General features: G+C 45.1%; 2 protein-coding genes across 3 annotated transcripts in view; one reads left to right on the top strand and one right to left on the bottom strand.

Moving 5' to 3' along the window:
* CNGA1 (cyclic nucleotide gated channel subunit alpha 1) overlaps nt 1–16038 on the bottom strand; it is a 48219-nt gene extending 32181 nt beyond the window's left edge. For both annotated transcript variants that reach the window (XM_048848388.2, XM_075127938.1), the window contains exon 1: nt 15679–16038. In XM_048848388.2, the coding sequence (XP_048704345.2) occupies nt 15679–15800 (122 nt within the window). In that variant the 5' untranslated portion in view covers nt 15801–16038. The remainder of the gene's footprint in view (nt 1–15678) is intronic.
* An 86-nt stretch (nt 16039–16124) lies between these two features.
* NIPAL1 (NIPA like domain containing 1) overlaps nt 16125–21668 on the top strand; it is a 49730-nt gene continuing 44186 nt past the window's right edge. Inside the window, exon 1 of the mRNA XM_048848387.2 lies at nt 16125–16224. Coding sequence (XP_048704344.1) covers nt 16176–16224 — 49 coding nt within the window. The 5' untranslated portion in view covers nt 16125–16175. The remainder of the gene's footprint in view (nt 16225–21668) is intronic.

Here is a 21668-nt window from a genome sequence, read left to right as displayed (position 1 = left end):
GGTTGTTATCATAGTTACCAGCCTTAGAGTTGCTCATGCCAAGCCACTGGCCAGGTGGCCTGGACATGAGGAGGGAGCAGGGCCTTGTCAGATGCTCATCTGATGCTCCTGGAAGTTGGTTTGCAGAATCAGACCCCAAAGTTCTCACTTTTTAGAGTCTATTTTTATAGGAATTTCTTCCCATGCCAGTCTATGGGAATTGCTTCATCATGCTGTTGCTGAATCAATCAGCAGATAGCACATTCCTGACGGCTCCCGTGCTCCTAGATGTTATCTTGTTCTTTGGTTCTCCCATTCTTGAGGCTGTTGGGTGGATTCCAGTCTGCCCTCTGGGGGTCCTCTGGTTATTTCCACTTGACGCCTTCTTCAGCCGATGGACACTGGTTTCTTAGGCTGGCACCTCCCTGATCATTCAGTTATTATCCACACCAAGCATCCATCCGCATACATCCTCTATCTCTATTTTAATTACAATTGTTAATACAACAAAAGGGTGGGGAGTCTCTGGGTGCTGTTTCTGTTGTTAGAGTATTGCTTTGAGTCTCTCTCTCTGTGAATTGCTTTGAGAATAGACTCTGTCTTAGAATGTACTAACACAATTAGCAGCTTGCAAGTTTCACACATAGAGGGAGAGAAACAGTACCAAAAACCAAGAGACCTCTTAATTAGTAATACCCTGGAATTTAAACTCTGGGGAATCAAACTCATTTGTGATTTTAATACAGAACTTCTTTAATATGATCCAACACTGCCTCTGGCCAGGAGGGATTTTATAGCACTGTATACAGAAAGGTGGTTACCCTTCCCTTTATTTTTATGACAGCCTTATATTTAGATGTTAAGTATCTGTGCACCAGGTATATTTGATATGGGTCTTTGTCCTCTTGTGATTCATGTGCAGATCTATCTTCCTGCTTGTCTCATTGAGCTCAGGGAGTATATCTCAAAGCCAATTGCAGTCTTTGCTAATAGAACAATATTACCTGCAAATTGCAGATTGTTCACTCTTTTCCTGTTAATGTTTAGACTCTTGTCCTACCAGACAAACTCTTTGAAGACTTCTAATACAGCCATAAACCAATATAATGTGACCCTTCTGTTCTCTTCTTCCAATCTGGAATGACTTTGAGCTGGACTAACAAATCAATATAAATGTTGTTAAGCAATTTGATGTAAGTGGTAGGCACACCTTGTCTCTGCCATGCTTGGAGCACTGTTGAAAGCTTTCTTGTAGTCCATGAAAGTGAGGTATAAGAGGGGTGATTGTATTTTCAATTCTTCTGTGTCACTCCACCCACTATGAGCACATGTTCTCTGACAGAATAGCTCACCTCGTTCTCTTGACTGGTTTGCACCCAGTTGTGCAATCTGTCAGTCAGTGATGACCTTCTTGACATTTTATATGCATATGACATGATAAAGCAATGCACTGGTTGCCACTCTCCACACTGCAAGGACATCACTGCTCTTTTGACATTTAATGAACAATTGGATCAGTTCTAGTAATATCTTCCAGCAGTCAGTGTTTCAACCATGACTCAAAGTGGCCATGGGGATTTGCCCTTTTTTTATGGAGTTGAGCACAGCACTGACTTTTTCTAGTTGAACATCTGGCATTTTGACAAGGTTTTCATCAGTGGTGTTCGACATTGTCAAGGTGGTTGTCTCCTTCTACACAAATTGTGATAAAACTGCTTCAGTATTTTATCAGGATCATGTAACAATCCATCACCTTCAGTTTTCATGCAGGCCACTTGATTTCAACAAGAACCAGCATCTTTCATGCCATTTTTAGTCCATAGCAGTCTCCAGGGCTTACTGTTCATCATTCACAACACCCCCTGTCACCTACTCACTATTCTGAGGCTACACATAGGATTTGATGGGGAGACTAAGGGCTTATCTACACTTAAAACGCTGCAGCAATGCAGGGGTACCGCTGTTGTGTTTCAGTGAAGAGGTTATCTAAGCCAACAGGAGAGTTTCTATCATCAGTGTAGGTACTCCACCTTCCTGAGAGGTGGTAGCAAGGTGTCAACGTTCCTCCCCCACTCTGAACTCTAGGGTACAGATGTGGGGACCTGCATGAAAAACCTCCTAAGCCTATCTTTACCAGCTTAGGTCAAAACTTCCCCAAGGTACAAAATATTCCACCCTTTGTCCTTGGATTGGCCGCTACCACCACCAAACTAATACTGGTTACTGGGGAAGAGCTGTTTGGACGCGTCTTTCCCCCCAAAATACTTCCCAAAACCTTGCACACCCCCCCCTTTCCTGGGAAATGTTGGATAAAAAGCCTCACCAATTTGCATAGGTGACCACAGACCCAAACCCTTGGATCTGAGAACAATGAAAAAGCATTCAGTTTTCTTACAAGAAGACTTTTAATAAAAATAGAAGTAAATAGAAATAAAGAAATCCCCCCTGTAAAATCAGGATGGTAGATACCTTACAGGGTAATTAGATTCAAAAACATAGAGAACCCCTCTAGGCAAAACCTTAAGTTACAAAAAAAATACACAGACAGAAATAGTTATTCTATTCAGCACAGTTCTTTACTCAGCCATTTAAAGAAATCATAATCTAACACGTACCTAGCTAGATTACTTACTAAAAATTCTAAGACTCCATTCCTGGTCTATCCCCGGCAAAGACAGAATATAGACAGACAGACAGACCCTTTGTTTCTCTCCCTCCTCCCAGCTTTTGAAAGTATCTTGTCTCCTCATTGGTCATTTTGGTCAGGTGCCAGCGAGGTTACCTTTAGCTTCTTAACCCTTTACAGGTGAGAGGAGCTTTCCCCTGGCCAGGAGGGATTTCAAAGGGGTTTACCCTTCCCTTTATATTTATGACACAAGGTTAACAGGAAAATTCTCCCATCAACTTAGTGCTGTCTACACCAGGGTTAGTTTGGTTTAACTGCATCATTCAAGGATGGGGATTTATTATACTCCTGAGTGACATAGTTATACCAACCTAATTTCCTAGTGTAGACAGGCTTGAGTCTCTAAAATTTCTTCTATTTTGTAATGTTTGCAGGAAATAGATTGAATAAAATGTAATGAGAGGCTGTTCTCATAATTCCAATCTCCTGAAATTATGAAGTTCTGGAAATCTCACAAGAGGAACTGAACACAAAAGATTTCCAAAATACACATAAACATCTGAAATTTTGTACATGTAAACATCCCTGTTTTTAACTGTAACTTCAGCTTTGAATTTCCTGGATATTGCTGGGTTATGTTAGTCCATAAATGTTACTGAAACAGTATTTTTTCTTTTAAAATTACTCTACCTATTAAGCATATTTGTTTATTAGTTTATTCATATAACAATGAACTGACAATACATACAAAAGATGGTGGTTTTAAGAAGATTAATTCCTTCAGACACAATGATAAATAGGCTTGCAAGGATTAAATTTTTATCAGTGTCTGTAAACCTTGATTTCACTGTATACACACAGACAAAAAATATTTCCATTGATAATCTTCTAAATCTACAGATAGGTTTTCAAGCAGCATTTTTATTTGACCTATTAGAGTACAAATCCAGTGATTTAGACTTTTGAATAAGGCTTGTTACAAATGGACAAATGAATGGTGAAAACAGGTATGATTTATGGATATTTACCTTGTATATTTTGACATGTGATGTTGATAATTTCTATTAACGGTTTATGAAGCTTTAACATTTTGAATCTTAGTGTCTCCTGTCATTAAATAATTGTCTGACCTCCCCCTTATTTCCTGCAACTTAGAACATTTGTTTTGGGTAGATGTGGGGCGGGTGATGGCAGAACATAAAGAAACTGAGAACAGACAAGAAAGAGTGAGGGGTGGTCTACACTGATAAGTTAGGTTGACTCAGCTATATTGCTCTGTGATGTGAAAAATTCACATCCCTGAGCAACATAATTAAGCCGACCTAACCCCCAGTATAGATCAATGGAAGAATTCTTCTGCCAACCTAGCTACCAACTCTTGAAGAGCTGGATTAAATACAGTGATGGAAGAACCCCTCCTATCACTGCACTGTCTACAGTGAAGCATTATAGTGATGCAGCTGCAACTGTGCCACAGCAGTGTTGTAAGTGTAGACATAGCTGTGAAAGAAATAGCGAAAAGGAGTAGTTGAAAGCACAGTGGCTGACCCTGGAAGAAACCTGGATGGTTGTTTTTGCATTAGGAGTGCAGGCTGAAGAGAGTGCCCACAGTCTTGTGCGCACAAAAAATTGTTTCCTGCTATTTGATTCCTTCTGTGTTCAGAGACACAGGACTCTGAATATTCTTTGTAAATAAACAAAACTGCATCAAAGAAAATACCACTCTATCAATTTCTACTTCCAAGTGGAATATCTCCAGGGTCCTGAACTTTGAGTAGCCACTTAGGTCAAAAGGGGCAACAGTACCATAATTCTAAATTTCTGTCTTTCAACAATGTTACTGTCATTAAAACTTGGGTCTACAGTAACATCTGACAAAAATATTTCAGAATATTTTTAATTTATATGACTTTACCTTAAAGAAGCTTTAATTTAATAAAGGATCACGGAACTTAATCTCATTTACTACTTTACTTAATTTTCTAGGTTGATTGCATCGAATAATCATGCCAAAGCCTTTAGACCAGGGGTGGCCAACCTGTGGCTCCGGAGCCACATGCAGCTCTTCAGAAGTTAATAAGCAGCTCTTTGTACAGGCACCAACTCGAGGGCTGGAGCTACAAGTGCCAACTTTCCAATGTGCCGGGGGGGTGCTCACTGCTCAACCCGGGGCTCTGCCATAGGCCCTGCCCCCACTCCACCCCTTTCTGCCCCCTTCCCTGAGCCTGCTTTGCCCTCGCTCCTCCCCCTACCCCACAAAGCCTCCTGCATGCCACAATACAGCTGATCAGGAGGCATGGGGAGGGAGGTGCTGATTGGCGGGTCTGCCGGTGGGTGGGAGGAGCTGGGAAGGAGGGAGCTGATGAGGGGCTGCTGATGTATTACTGTGGCTCTTTGGCAATGTACATTGGTAAATTCTGGCTACTTCTCAGGCTCAGGTTGGCCACCCCTGCTTTAGACAATCGGGATAGATTCCAGTAAGATTAATCATCTTTATTTGAAAGATAATCACCATATATGATGTTGATATCAGTGACAACATGCAAAGGAATATATATTCTAGCTAAAACAGTCTTGGGAATCTGTCTTTGACTTGCCAGGAATCCATCCTTAATTCTCTGTGTTAAAATAGTAGTAGAAGATTGTAGAAAAATTGTATGATATTATATTGCATTATTTGAGAAATAGTGTGTGATAATCTGAAAGACTGCATAATAATATATACCCAAAAGACGTTCTGTGTATGAGAGGGAGAGAGAGAAATTCTCAGTTAATGGAATAAAAATGTTAATTGTCCTTTACATGATGAAGCAAAGTAGTCCTGGAAGGCTTGTTTCGTTAAAGTGTTCACAACTGATTGAAACCAAAACCCAGATTTTGTTCAATGGCAAGCTGTTTTTAGTGTAGAAAAATACATTAGGTTTGTGGTGATATATTTATAAGGAAAAGTTAAGATTTAAAAGGCAACAAAAGCCATTGTGCAAAGGAAATCATCAGATTTCAAAAGAAAGACAGATGATTTTTAGATACACAACAGTTAGTGAAATAAAAGTAATACAAATGAAGACACTGAGGATATCTTTACACTACAAAATAAGGTTGATTTTATTTAAGTTGACATCGAGCCTCTGATTTAAGCAAGTCAATTCCGCATGTCCCCACTATGCACATTGTGTTGGCAACGCACATCCTCACTAGCAGGGCTTGCATCAACTCATGGAGCGCTGCACTGTGGGTAGCTAGCCCACAGTGCCTGCAGTCAAGTGGAATGTTGGGTTGGGCTTGCAATGCCTCATGGGACCAAAACATTTGCACAGGTGGTTATGGGAACATGGCATTAGCCTCCCATGATGCACTTACCTCCCTCCCTCGCTCCCTGAAATCAACGGCAAACAAACCAAGCCTTTTTTGTGCCTTTTTTCCTCAGCCTGGGTTACCCCTGCAGATGCCATAGCACAGCAAGCATGAACCCCGCTCAGCTATATACTGTTGTTGTGAATTTTACAAACATCTCACTCTTTATCCTGCAGTATTTGCTCAGCTGAAGCAGGAGCCACCACACAAAACAGTGTGATGCCATGCAAGCAGCCCTGCTGGAAGCCATGGCGCAGAGCAACTTGCAGATGCTGGCGACAGTTGCGCATCACCTTGACATGGTAGAGCAGCACTTCTGGGCCCAGGAAATAAGCACTGATTGGTGGGACCACATAGTTATTCAGCTATGGGATGACAAGCAGTGCACAAGGCACTTTCATGGAACTGTGTCAAGAGCTTTCCCTAGCCCTGAAGCACAGCGATACTAAAATGAGAGCTGTTCTGACAGTTGGGAAGTGAGTGGCGATAGCTCTATGGAAGCTTGCAACGCCAGACTGCTACCGGTCAGTGGGGAATCAATTTGGAGTGGGTAAATCTACCATAGGATCTGCTGTGATCCAAGTTGCCAGGGCAATCAATAGACTTCTGTTAAGAAGAATAGTGACTCTGGGAAATGTGCAGGACATAGTGGATGGTTTTGCCATGGTGGGGTTCCCTAACTGCAGTGGGACGATAGAGATATGGGTTCTGTCTAACTTGGCACCAGACCACCTTGCCAAAGAGTACATAAATCAAAAGGGGTACTTCTCAATTGTGTTGCAAGTGCTGGTAGATCACAGGGGCCGTTTCACCAACAGTAACTTGGGGATGGTTGGGAAAGGTGCATGACAAGCGCATCTTTACGAACTCCGGTCTATTCAGAAAGCTGCAAGCAGGAACTTTCTTTTCCGACTGCAAAATAACTGTTGGCGATATTGAAATGCCAGTCGTGGTCCTGGGAGACCCAGCCTACCCCTTGCTCCCATGGCTCATGAAGCTATGCACAGGAAGCCTGGACGCCAGTAAGGAGCGGTTCAGCCATAGGCGGAGCAAGTTCGGAATGGTGGTGGAATGTGCCTTTGGAGTTAAAAAGCCCGCTGGCAAAGTTTGCTTACTAGGTTAGACCTCAGTGAAAGCAATATCTCCATTGTTGTTGCTGGCTGATGTATGCTCCATAATATCTGTGAAACAAAGAAAGAAAAGTTTCTGGTAGGGTGGAGGTGGAGGCAGAGGCAGATCTCCTGGCAGCCAATTTGGAGCAGCCAGACACCACGGCAAAAAGAAGAGCAGACCAAGCGTGCTGCATCTTTGTGAGGCTTTGAAAACCAGTTTCATCAATGACCCACAGTAATGTGACACTTATGTGTGTTGTTCCTGTGAGGATGTGATGCAGCAGGGAGGGGGGAGTGTTGACCTGGGAATGTGCCCTGGGGATGGGAGACCTGAGAGCCTGTAACCTGAACCGGGAGGGGGAGGTAACACCTCTGCCCAGGAATGTGAAGACAGGCTGCAGGAGAGAGCCTACTGGGGGGGGTTAGTTCCAGTTTGGGGCTGGGTGGAGGAACACAGGGAACCCCAGGGCTGGGGTCTAAGCATGCTGCATGCTCTTCTGTCCTCGTGGTCATTGTGCAGGTTCTCAGACAATGCAATCCTCCATGCACTGAGCTCCGTCTTGTCACTCATAGAGGCACGCATTAACTCATTGAACATGTCCTCCCAAGTCTTCTTTTTCCACCTTCTAATCTGGAAAAGTCTCTGTCCCATTGTGGAGGGTGCACCTATGTACAAGGTTTCAGCTGCAAAGAATACAAAATACAAGGGTAGCATTGACAGTGCATCATTGTTTCTGGTGCAAGATTAAATCTTTTTATAAAAGAAACAACCCTCAATGCACTTCCCTGCAAGCCACAATGTAAGCAGACTGCAGGCTACTGCAGGAGTCAGTTTGCTACTCCAACCATGGTGAGTCAGGCCATGAGGCCTTATGCTGCAGCTTTTGTTAAGACATCCTTGGAATCAATGGTTGCAACCTCAGCACAGCCCCCTTTCCCATAGCAGCCTGGATGGTACTTGAGACAGGCACTAGCGTAAAGCCCCGCAAATAGTTTGATTGTTACAAAAGCGGGACCGGGTTGAGGTGGAAGGGAGACGAATAGGAAGTGTCCCCCCCACTTTTTTTTTTTTTAAATGTTGGCTGCAATACACAGTGATTCCTTCTAACCACAACCATGGCACGCTCAGGAAAGTGCGGCTGTGTGACCCAGAATTCACCAAACAGGGACAGATTACTTATCGAATTGCTTGCAGTTTAAGGGCTAGCATATAAAACTTCCCCCGTTTTCTCTAGGTGACCATATACAATATCACTCTCCTGAGGGTAACAGGGGCAGAAAGGGAGCGGATGCTGCAAGAGTCTGGGTACAGAGCTGGTCCTTATGCTGCAATGATGCCAGAAGAGTTAATACTGGAGTGGCGCAAGAAAGTGTCCTACCGTGGTGGACGAAATAAGGCAGCCCTTCCCAGAACCTTCTGCAAAGGATTGCAGAGTATCTCCATAAAAGCTTCTTAGAGATCTCGAGGGAGGATTCCTGGACCATCCCCGGGCTTATAAACAGTTTTTTTTGGAGAACATTCTCTGTGTAGCTGGAGTGGCCACCAATAACTTCTATCTCAATTTTTAAATTCCGATTCAACATTAAAAATAGTAGCATGTAACCCCTACAGGTTGACTGAAAATGTGTATTCACCAGAGGTGTCTTCCCCGGCATCATGCTCCGTCGACAACTGATCCTGTGAGGGGATGGCCTCCAGAGTTAAAAAAAGTTCTTGGCTGTCGGGGAGAATAGATCCTCCACTTGCCTGCCATGCATTCTCCTCCTTGTCAACAATGTCCTCCTCGTTGTTGCCCAAGGTCACCCAGGGCTCCTGGGAGGTATCCACGGAGTGTTTTGGGGTAGTTGTGGGGTCGATGCCGAGAATCGCATGCAGCTCCTCAAAAAAGAGGCATGTCTGTGGGGCAGAACCAGAGTGACTGTTCACCTCCCTTGTCTTCTGATACGCTTACCGGAGCTCCTTTATTTTCACACAGCACTGCTGTGTGTCCTGGTGTAGCCCTTCTCCCCCATGCCCTGTGCGATTTTGGCATAAATGTTAGTGTTTCTTCTGCTGGTTCGGAGCTCTGCCTGCACAGACTTTTCCCCCAACACAGCAATAAGATCCACTACCTCCTGTGTGCTCCATGCCAGAGTGCATTTGCGGCCTTGAGCATCCACCATCAGCTGTGTTGATGAACTCTCCAGGCCGATCAAACAGGAATTGAAAATTCAAAAGTTCCTGGGGCTTTAACAGGAGGGCAGCTGCTTCCTGTGTACCTGGCTGAAGTGCAGTGGAGTTGAAAGTGATCTCCAGAGTGGTCACAGTGGAGCACTGTGGGACAGCTCCTGGAGGCCAATTCGTTCGAATTGCTGTGCAGTGTCTACATTGTCCCCATGTCGATGCATGGACGGCGACTGAAGCACTGTGCCTCTTGTGGAGGTGGAGTACAGAAGTCAACTTTACAAGCCCTTTAGGTCAGCGGAAGGGACGCTGTAGTGTAGACACATACATTATTAACTCGACCTAACGTGGCATATGTCGACCTAACTTTGTAGTGTAGACCAGGCCTGAGCCAGATTCTCTCATTTCACTGATACTGATTTTACTGACTTCAGCTAATCCTGATTCAGACTGGTGTAAATCAGAATCTAACTCATTATTTCGTTCTTCTCTTATCTCAATACCTTTTCCCATGCTGCCCATGATGCATCTAATCTCTTGGTACTTACACAGTGTTCATTGCTATAACAACTGAGTACATCACAAACATTAATACCCCTATAAAGAAGTGAAAGCAGTTCAAAACAGCAGTGTATCAGTGTGCACTAAGGAACTTTTAGTGCACAGCAGGAGGGTCCACCCAGAAAGTTAGCGTACAGCACACTGGAGCACTGTAAATTTACACCCCAGCATGCCACATATTAATTGATCATTTAGGTATGCCCTAGTCCATATAATAAATGTCACATTACACACAGGGCCCAATCTTCTATTGGTATAAATTAGCATAGTTCTACTGAAGTAAACAGAGCTACAACAATTTATACCAGTTGCTCTCGCCCAAAATATATAAAAATATAACATTGTTAATAAATCACTATTATATGGCACCTTTCTTCTTAAATAGTTCCAAAGTCCGTCACAAGTACAGTACACATAGAATCACAAATACACTTACTCACACACACACCTTTACATGATAATCCCATATACTATATGTTCTAAAATAATTTATTAACATTAATTATGTCTTTCTGTAGTTCTGGATTTTTAGTTTTGGATTTTTATACATTGGATTTTTTTTCTTAGAGACAGAAAAGTTTGAAATTATTGTTACAGCTCCTTCTGTGGCTTAATAAACACAAGGAACAACTGATCCAAAGTTAAAGATATTATACAACACAGATTAAAACATTCCATTCTGTAACTAAAATAACCTATTCTCCCTGGGCTGCTGAAGGAGCAGCACATTAGGTGGTTTTTTTTTTATAAGAGTCTAAAGAGGGTGTCTGGACTCTGATCCTGCTCTTGCAATGAGGAGGTCTCCCTATGCAGAACTTACTGATGGATCAGGGCCTAAAAAAAATTTGATGTACATGTTAATACACTGTCAAGAATGTTTGTTTCTGGTTTCAAAGTTAGAGAGATATGTTTTCTGACTTAGCTACAACAGCTTTCTTTACTGTTTTGGGGAAGTGAATTTATTTTTGTTCTTTCACTCCAAAGTGGATTATTAATTATATCTTTTAGGAGGACTTATTTTGAAGTTATAGAACTAAAACCATCAAGATGAGCAACGGATTGCACAAGAAGGGCCAAATTCTTTACCAACATAACTCCACTGACTTTAGTGGAGAATTTGCCCCTATGATTACAAAAGCAGTTACACCGAAAAAAAAGCTCTACATTCATATAATATTAGAAGGAAAGTTGTGTTTTCAGATAAAAGGCATTTTCAAACCTTGGAAAGTTTAAAATTGTACAAACATATCCAATTACCTCAATTTTAACTATTACATTGAGACTAAGGGTCCCAATCCAATTGCCTATTTGGCATGAGTTGTCCCATTGACTATTTATACGCAAAAAGTTAAGCAGATGTATAAATCATTGCAGGCTCAGGGCCAGATTAAGTAACTGGGATAACTCACCCAAACCTAATATCCACATGACTTCCACAGAGTAAGGGGGCAGACTTTTGTAATGGTCCCTTGATATACTGTAGCTTTTACAATAGTCAGTTTTACTAAAAGTGAGCATGACTCACTGCAATTGTCATGTTACCTCAAACTTTTTGTTACCTCACTTTTCTTGAGTCCAATTCTCCCTTTTGCTAGAGCCCCTTAGCCACAGTGACCTTGATGCAATAGCTACATCAAGTTTGCTACAAAGTAAATTGAACCTTATAAAAAGTGAATGCAATATTGGATCCCAAATGTTTAAATTGTGCAGTCTGTTCTGCTGCTAGCCGGCGTACTGCCAGTGCTACTGCTCTGTTATACTCCGTCTTCATTTCTACTGTGCTTAGCATTTTTGCTCTTCAATCTTTCGTCTCCAGAACACAGGAACCAGTGGATAAACGGCACAGTTGAAACATAAGTAAGTTTGCTAGCTGTGTGTTCAGGTTTTGTTGCTTCTTAGTATTGCTGTTTAAAAAAATACATTCCATAGTAGCAAAATTTTTTCCTGTCATGCCTGGACTTGAAACAGAAAGAATGGAGGAAAATTTATATATAAATTAGGGCTGTCAAGCATTTTTTTAAAAAAATATTTTTGATTACAAATATTTGTACAGTAAAAATGGCAAACAAAAGAAATAGTATTTTTCAATTAATCTCATACAAGTACTGTAGTGCAATCTCTTTATTTTGAAAGCTGAACTTAAGTGTAGAATTATGTACAAAAAACCCTGCATTATAATAAAAAAATGTAAAACTTTAGAGCCTACAAGTCCATTCAGTCCTACTTCTTGTTCAGCCAAATCACTAAAACAAGTTTGTTTACATTTGCAGGAGATAATGCTGCCCGCTTCTTGTTTACAATATCACCTGAAAGTGAGAACAGGCATTCACATGGCACTGTTGTAGCTGTCACTGCAAGATATTTATGTGCCAGATGCACTAGAGATTCATATGTCCCTTCATACTTCAACCACTGTTCCAGAGGACATGCGTCCATGCTGATAACAGGTTCTGCTTGATAACCATCCAAAGCAGTGCAGACTGACGCATCTTCATTTTCATCATCTGAGTCAGATGTCACCAGCAGAAAGGTTGATTTTCTTTTCTGGTGGTTTGAGTTCTGTAGTTTCTACACCAAAGTGTTACTCTTTTATGACTTCTGAAAAAGCATGCTCTACACCTTATCCCTCTCAGATTTTGGAAGGCACTTCAGATTCTAAAACCTTGAGTTTTAGAGTGCTGTAGCTATCTTTAGACATCTCACAGTGGTACCTTCTTTGTGTTTTGTCAAATCTGCAGTGAAAGTGGTCTTAAAATGAACAACATGTGCTGGGTCATCATCTGAGACTGCTATAACATGAAATAGTGGCAGAATGCAAGTAAAACAGAGTAGGAGACATACAATTCTCCTCCCAGGAGTTCAGTCACAAATTTAATTAATGCATTTTTTTAAATGAGCATCATCAGCACAGAAGCATATCCTCTAGAATGGTGGCGAAAGCATGAAGGCGCATACGAATGTTTAGCATAACTGGCATGTAAATACTTTGCAATGCTGGCTACAAAAGTACCATGTGAATGCCTGTTTTCACTTTCAGGTGACATTTAAATAAGAAGTAGGCAGCATTATCTCCCGTAAATGTAAACAAACTTGTTTGTCTTAGTCATTGGCTAAACAAGAAGTAGGACTGAGTGGACTTGTAGGCTCTAAAGTTTTACATTGTTTTATTTTTGAATGTAGGTTTTTTGTACATAATTCTAAACTTAAGTTCAGCTTTCATGATAAAGAGATTGCACTACAGTACTTGTATGAAGTGAATTGAAAAATACTATTTCTTTCGTTTGCCATTTTTACAGTGCAAATATTTGTAATAAAATATAAAGTGAGCACTGTACACTTTGCATACTGTGTTGCAATTGAAACCAAAATATTTAAAAATGTAGAAAACATCCAAAAATATTTAATATATTTCAATTGGTATTCTATTGTTTAACAGTGCAATTAATTGCAATTGATTTTTTTAATCATGATTAATTTTTTTGAGTTACTTTGTGAGTTAACTGCGATTAATTGACAGCCCTAATATAAATGAAAGGGTTTGGTACAAATTTGCAATCAAAGCGGGTTCTCAGCCAGTCATGAAGAATGCTGATGCTTACCAGCCAAATGAGCCAATCATCTACCCAAACATCCAGATTTTAGAAGCAAAAGGTAAGAACAGAAAACATATTATATGATGGCCAATATCTATTTGGATGCTAGACAAATTGTTTAGGTTTGTTAATAAATACTGCTGGCAGCATTGCTCTAAATTATGTGGTTACGTTATTCAAGACTTTGTAGTTAAATAATTGCTATTGTTTTGATTGCTTTTACGTTTTTTTAATTATTAGCTCAGATTTCTTTATATCTATTTCTTTTTCTGTTACTATCCCCATAGCGCTTTGGATCATCAGTCTCTCAAGGGACAATTTTTTTCTTTTCATAAATAGGGGCACCGTGTCCTTACGCAGTTCTTGGACATTGAATATGGTTCAAACTTACCCCTTCCTGGGGTTTGCCTGAGAAGTTATCAAAATGATGATTCTTTTCACAATACACTCCAATGATTATCCAGGTAGCTGCCTTAGTATTTTCTGAACAAGAAGCTCCTTTAAATTGAATTAGTCATATAACCATGCTTACACTATAAGAAAAAAAGAGTTTGTTCCCAAATATTTAAAGTTTGTTTTGAAGCTTTAAAGTTAACAACAACAAACTGCATATCTCTTGTAGTAAGAATCTCTGTTTAAAATGGACATGTTTAAAATTTGGAATATAATTCTCAGCTTTGAGGCAGAAATCAAACACAACACTCCAAATACATTATCAGTCTGAATAATATGGGATATCTGTAATTGATATAGCTTATCTAGCAAATTGAACTTTGCATCAATGTCTTAAAAAAAGTTAAAGCATTGGATTTTTATGTCATTGACAAATAAATTTGACTTCACTTTCATCAACTCAAAACAAGAAAAACAAGATCTGTTCTGAAACCACTAGGTAACAAAGTTAGTATCTTTTTATGATTACATATAGCAAGAACAAACACAGTGAATCACACTGCAGGTGTGTACACGCTGCACCCATTTTGCTCATTGGCATGTGCAGAAAATTCCTGTGGGGTGAAAATTTCACCTGCATAGAGCCTGAGTGATCAAGTCACACACCACAACAAAGAGGCAGGACCCAAAGCTGCAGCACACCTCCCATGTTACTACTGTTACAATGCAGCCACAGCCTCTCCATGCCAGTTGTGGTGAATGTTTTGTGGAAACTAAAGGCCCTCCCCAGTCCCTAAAGTTACTCCTACCAAGGCCTGTGGTGTCAGTCTATGCAGAGCCAGAACACAGACTCTTTATTTGGCATTCCAGAGGCCCACAGGCCCTCTTTCTGCATGCTTGCTGTACCCTCATGTGGGCTATCCCATGTGAGGCTTAGGGTTCATAATGACTTATGTAAGGGGCTGTTGGCCCCTTACTAAAACTCAGTGTGGTTTTTTTTGGTTGGCCACCTCCTAGTACCAAAAGAAAGGGGAAGGGTCGATGCAAAATCAGGACCCTGAGACTGACAGTCCGCAGGAACAACAGGGAGAGGCCAATGCTCCAGGTTAGCCTCATTGACAGGGTGGGCAGGCTAATTAGGGAGTCGGGGGGGGGGGGTCCCATCTTCTGTGTGAGCTGGAACTACCTGGGACAGAGTGGGGCCAGTCCTAAGGAGAGAGCAGGAGCCCAAACTGAGCTGGAGAGCAGGGCTACACCAGCCAGAGAAGCAGCCGAGGAAGTAGATCCGTGCTGGGAGCAGAGCCACAGAAGCAGCCCAGAGAGCAGCCCTGTGCTGGGAGGAGAACTGCAGCACAGAGCCAGAGGGGCCAGAAAAAGCAACCCAGGGGGCAGGAGCCAGAGCAGCATCAGTGCTGAGGCAGAGTGGAGCTGGGGCTGGAGCAGTCCGAAGCCAGGTGCAGTGAGCAGCTGGGGAGAAGTGACGGGACCCTGGGCAACAGGCCCAGCGCAGGGAGATGCCCCCAGCCAAGAGGCCTGGCAGGCCAGACTTGGAAGGGGATCGTAACCCCGACAGTGGGGGCTGACACTGAGAAGAAGGGTCCTGCCACGTAGAGCCTGTATGCATATGGCCACCACCAGAGCAAGTGTCTGACCTGCAACATCCCTGCAGCACAGCCAGGGCCTGAGAAGGAGGCCTGGGACATGTCATGAACAGACTATGAACTTCCCTTATATTCCAGAGATGCTGGCAGAGGAGGCAGGTTTGGATAATTTTTGGTGGTGCCCAGAACAGGTCCAAGGTCTCCCCCTCAAGGCTCTGGGAGAGAGTTTGGGTGCTGGGTGAAGGCTCTGGGCTGGGGCAGGGGTGCAGGAGGGGGCCAGGGGGTCCACGCTTACCTTGTGCGGTGTCGGCTCCTGAAAGCGACCCGCAGACCCCTCTTGCAGCAGCTCGGCACTCGGGGCCGGGGCAGCGTGTGGAGACTTTCCCTCCACCCCCCTCCCCAGGGCCGCAGGGACATGCTGGCTGCCTCCCGGAGTGGCGCGGCGCGAGCGGGCAGGAAGCCATCATAGGCTGTGTCTACACTGCCACTTTCAGCGCTAAAAACAGTGTGAAGAAACACCCCCCCCAGCGACAAAAGTTTTAGCGCTGAAAAGCGCCGGTACAGACAGTGCTTTTATCCCCTCTGAGCTCCCCTTTGCCCTGGATTCCCCACGGCCCCGTCACCGTGACACCACAATGAGGCGAGCAGGGGCAGGGCTCCGGCCGCAGCCTCCGCACCTGGGCGGGGAGTGGCTGAGGGAGGTGGGGGCCGGTGCAGCGCCGGGCGGGGCTGGAGGCCGGGATGTGGCTGTGAGGAGACGCTGCGCCCAGCACTCCGTGAGAGCCCAGAGGCATGGGGGAGCAGCCCGTGATGGTACCAGCCCAGGAGCCCTGCCGCGCAGGTCAGTCGCACCCGCCCGGGAGCGGGGAGCAGTGAAGGGCCGAGAGGGGCTGGGGTGTCTCTGGCTGGTGGCACTGGCCCGAGGGAGGGCAGAGGAGCGGGCAGATGGCTGGGGAGGCGGCGGCGGACGGGCTGACTCGGGAGAGAGCAGCCTGTGGGGAGGCGATGGGGAGAAGAGCGCGGACAGCCGGCAGGAGGCGCTGCTGGGCGGAGTGGGGCTGGGGTGGGCTGTGTCTCCACAGCAGTAGCGGCCTGACGCTGGTGCGACCTTCCTGGGAACAGAGCAGCCTGCAAATGCAGTGGGGCGGATTGAGAAAGTTCCTGTCTCTAGGGCAGCACGTAGCGATCTGAGATTCTGTTCTACAACGGTTGTTGTAGCACTGATTTCACTATAGCTGTTACGTTAAACAAGCAAGGCAAGTATTATACCGCTATAAACACACTGAGGGTATGTCTACACTACGAAATTAGGTCGAATTTATAGAAGTCGTTTTTTTAGAAATCGTTTTTATATATTCAAGTGTGTGTGTCCCCACAGAAAATGCTCTAAGTGCATTAAGTGCATTAACTCGGCGGAGCGCTTCCACAGTACCGAGGCTAGAGTCGACTTCTGGAGCATTGCACTGAGGGTACCTATCCCACAGTTCCCGCAGTCTCCGCTGCCCATTGGAATTCTGGGTTGAGATCCCAAAGCCTGATGGGGCTAAAACATTGCCGCGGGTGGTTCTGGGTACATATCGTCAGGCCCCCGTTCCCTCCCTCCCTCCGTGAAAGCAAGGGCAGACAATCGTTTCGCGCCTTTTTTCCTGAGTTACCTGTGCAGACGCCATACCACGGCAAGCATGAAGCCCGCTCAGGTAACCGTCACCCTATGTCTCCTGGGTGCTGGCAGACGTGGTACTGCATTGCTACACAGCAGCATCAACCCATTGCCTTGTGGCAGCAGACGGTACAGTACAACTGGTAGCCGTCATCGTCATGTCCAAGGTGCTCCTGGCCACACATGCGCAGGGACTAAATTTGGAGTCACTTGACCAGGTCATTCTCTTTAGTCCTGCAGTCAGTCCTATTGAACCATCTTATGGTGAGCAGGCAGGCAATACGGATTGCTAGCAGTCCTACTGTACCATCTTCTGCTAGGCAGGCAAGAGATGAGGATGGCTAGCAGTCCTACTGCACCGTCTTCTGCCGAGCAGCCATGAGATGTGGATGGCTTGCAGTCCTTCTGCACCGTCTGCTGCCAGCCAAAGATGTAAAAGATAGATGGAGTGGATCAAAACAAGAAATAGACCAGATTTGTTTTGTAACCGTCCCCTCCCTCGTCTAGGGAACTCATTCCTCTAGGTCACACTGCAGTCACTCACAGAGAAGGTGCAGTGAGGTAACTCTAGCCATCTATCAATCAGAGGCCAGACCAACCTGCTTGTTCCAATAAGAACAATTACTTAAGTGCACCATTTCTTATTGGAACCCTCCATGAAGTCCTGCTTGAAATACTCATTGATGTAAAGCCACCCCCTTTGTTGATTTTAATTCCCTGTAAGCCATGTCGTCAGTCGCCCCTCCCTCCGTCAGAGCAACGGCAGACAATCATTCCGTGCCTTTTTTCTGTGCGGACGCCATACCAAGGCAAGCATGGAGGCCGCTCAGCTCACTTTGGCAATTAGGAGCACATTAAACACCACACGCATTATCCAGCAGTATATGCAGCACCAGAACCTGGCAGAGCGATACCAGACGAGGAGGCGATGTCAGCGCGGTCACGTGAGTGATCAGGACATGGACACAGATTTCTCTCAAAGCATGGGCCCTGCCAATGCATGCATCATGGTGCTAATGGGGCAGGTTCATGCTGTGGAACGCCGATTCTGGGCTTGGGAAACAAGCACAGACTGGTGGGACCGCATAGTGTTGCAGATCTGGGACGATTCCCAGTGGCTGCGAAACTTTCACATGTGTAAGGGCACTTTCATGGAACTTTGTGACTTGCTTTCCCCTGCCCTGAGGTGCATGAATACCAAGATGAGAGCAGCTCTCACAGTTGAGAAGCGAGTGGCGATAGCCCTGTGGAAGCTTGCAATGCCAGACAGCTACCGGTCAGTTGGGAATCAATTTGGAGTGGGCAAATCTACTGTGGGGGCTGCTGTGATGCAAGTAGCCCACGCAATCAAAGATCTGCTGATATCAAGGGTAGTGACCCTGGGAAATGTGCAGGTCATAGTGGATGGCTTTGCTGCAGTGGGATTTCCTAACTGTGGTGGGGCTATAGACGGAACCCATATCCCTATCTTGGCACCAGAGCACGAAGCCGGCGAGTACATAAACCGCAAGGGGTACTTTTCAATAGTGCTGCAAGCTCTGGTGGATCACAAGGGACGTTTCACCAACATCAACGTGGGATGGCCGGGAAAGGTACATGATGCTCGCATCTTCAGGAACTCTGGTCTGTTTCAAAAGCTGCAGGAAGGGACTTTATTCCCAGACCAGAAAATAACTGTTGGGGATGTTGAAATGCCTATATGTATCCTTGGGGACCCAGCCTACCCCTTAATGCCATGGCTCATGAAGCCGTACACAGGCAGCCTGGACAGTAGTCAGGAGCTGTTCAACTACAGGCTGAGCAAGTGCAGAATGGTGGTAGAATGTGCATTTGGACGTTTAAAGGCGCGCTGGCGCAGTTTACTGACTCACTTAGACCTCAGCGAAACCAATATTGCCACTGTTATTACTGCTTGCTGTGTGCTCCACAATATCTGAGAGAGTAAGGGGGAGATGTTTATGGCGGGGTGGGAGGTTGAGGCAAATCGCCTGCCTGCTGGTTATGCGCAGCCAGACACCAGGGCGGTTAGAAGAGCACAGGAGGGCGTGGTACGCATCAGAGAAGAAAACCAGTTTCATGACTGGCCAGGCTACGGTGTGAAAGTTCTGTTTGTTTCTCCTTGATGAAACCCCCCACCCCTTGGTTCACTCTACTTCCCTATAAGCTAACCACCCTCCCCTCCTCCCTTCGATCACCGCTTGCAGAGGCAATAAAGTCATTGTTGCTTCACATTCATGCATTCTTTATTCATTCATCACACAAATAGGGGGATGACTACCAAGGTAGCCCAGGAGGGGTGGTGGAGGAGGGAAGGAAAATGCCACACAGCACTTTAAAAGTTTACAACTTTAAAATTTATTGAATGCCAGCCTTCTGTTTTTTGGGCAATCCTCGGTGGTGGAGTGGCTGGTTGGCCAGAAGCCCCCCCACCGCGTTCTTGGGCGTCTGGGTGTGGAGGCTATGGAACTTGGGGAGGAGGGTGGTTGGTTACACAGGGGCTGTAGTGGCAGTCTGTGCTCCAGCTGCCTTTGCTGCAGCTGAACCATACACTGGAGCATATTGGTTTGATCCTCCAGCAGCCTCAGCATTGAATCCTGCCTCCTCTCATCACGCTGCCGCCACCTTTGAGCTTCAGCCCTGTCTTCAGCCCGCCACCTACTCTCTTCAGCCCGCCACCTCTCCTCCCAGTCATTTTGTGCTTTCCTGCACTCTGACATTATTTGCCTCCACGCATTCGTCTGTGCTCTGTCAGTGTGGGAGGACAGCATGAGCTCAGAGAACATTTCATCGCGAGTGCGTTTTTTTTTCTTTCTAAGCTTCACTAGCCTCTGGGAAGGAGAAGATCCTGTGATCATTGAAACACATGCAGCTGGTGGAGAAAAAAAAGGGACAGCGATATTTAAAAAGACACATTTTATAAAACAGTGGCTACACTCTTTCAGGGTAAACCTTGCTGTTAACATTACATACATAGCACAGGTGCTTTCGTTACAAGGTCGCATTTTGCCTCCCCCCACCGCGTGGCTACCCCCTCAACCCTCCCCCCTCCCCGTGGCTAACAGTGGGGAACATTTCTGTTCAGCCATAGGCAAACAGCCCAGCAGGAACGGGCACCTCTGAGTGTCCCCTGAAGAAAAGCACCCTATTTCAACCAGGTGACCATAAATGATATCTCACTCTCCTGAGGATAACACAGAGAGATAAAGAACAGATGTTGTTTGAATGCCAGCAAACATACACTGCAATGCTTTGTTGTACAATGATTCCCGAGTACGTGTTACTGGCCTGGAGTGGTAAAGTGTCCTACCATGGAGGACGCAATAAGACTGCCCTCCCCAGAAACCTTTTGCAAAGGCTTTGGGAGTACATCCAGGAGAGCTGCGAATGCCAGGGCAAATTAATCCTTTCACATGCTTGCTTTTAAACCATGTATAGTATTTTAAAAGGTACACTCACCGGAGGTCCCTTCTCTGCCTGCCAGGTCCAGGAGGCAGCCTTGGGTGGGTTCGGGGGGTACTGGCTCCAGGTCCAGGGTGAGAAACAGCTCCTGGCTGTCAGGGAAAACCGGTTTCTCCGCTTGCTTGCTGTGAGCTATCTACAACCTCATCATCATCATCTTCTTTGTCCCGAAAACCTGCTCCCGTGTTGCCTTCATCTCCATTGAAGGAGTCAAACAACAGGGCTGGGGTAGTGGTGGCTGAACCCCCTAAAATGGCATGCAGCTCATCATAGAAGCGGCATATTTGGGGCTCTGACCCGGAGCGGCTGTTCGCCTCTCTGGTTTTCTGGTAGGCTTGCCTCAGCTCCTTAAGTTTCACGGGGCACTGCTTCGGGTCCCTGTTATGGCCTCTGTCCTTCATGCCCTGGGAGATTTTGACAAAGGTTTTGGCATTTCGAAAACTGGAATGGAGTTCTGATAGCACGGATTCCTCTCCCCATACAGCGATTAGATCCCGTACCTCCCGTTCAGTCCATGCTGGAGCTCTTTTGCAATTCTGGGACTCCATCATGGTCACCTCTGCTGATGAGCTCTGCATGGTTACCTGCAGCTTGCCACGCTGGCCAAACAGGAAATGAGATTCAAAAGTTCGCGGTTCTTTTCCTGTCTACCTGGTCAGTGCATCTGAGTTGAGAGTGCTGTCCGGAGCGGTCACAATGGAGTACTCTGGGATAGCTCCCGGAGGCCAATACCATTGAATTGTGTCCACAGTACCCCAAATTCGACCTGGCAAGGCCGATTTAAGCGCTAATCCACTTGTCAGGGGTGGAGTAAGGAAATCAATTTTAAGAGCCCTTTAAGTCGACGACAATGGCTTCATCGTGTGGACGGGTGCAGGTTTACATCGATTTAACGCTGCTAAATTCAACCTAAAGTCCTAGTGTAGACCAGGGCTCAGTGATACAGCCTGTGCCCACAGGTGTTACACTGGTGCAAAAACTGTGTGCAGAGAAATCAAGAGTAGCTAATTTGATGCTTACCTCTCTCTCCGCTGTTTTTGCAGTTGTCCCATAATTTAAACAGACTCCCTTCAGCACAGGTACACACAGAGCAGAAGTTAGCATCCTGGGTCTCTGATCCTGAGTGGGACTTTTGGTTGCTGCTGCTGCAATACAATCATAAATAC

Source organism: Caretta caretta, chromosome 4, assembly GCF_965140235.1.
Source record: "Caretta caretta isolate rCarCar2 chromosome 4, rCarCar1.hap1, whole genome shotgun sequence".
NCBI lineage: Eukaryota > Metazoa > Chordata > Testudines > Cheloniidae > Caretta > Caretta caretta.
Note: the sequence above shows the minus strand (reverse complement) of the source record. Positions and strands in the feature narration are given on the sequence as shown.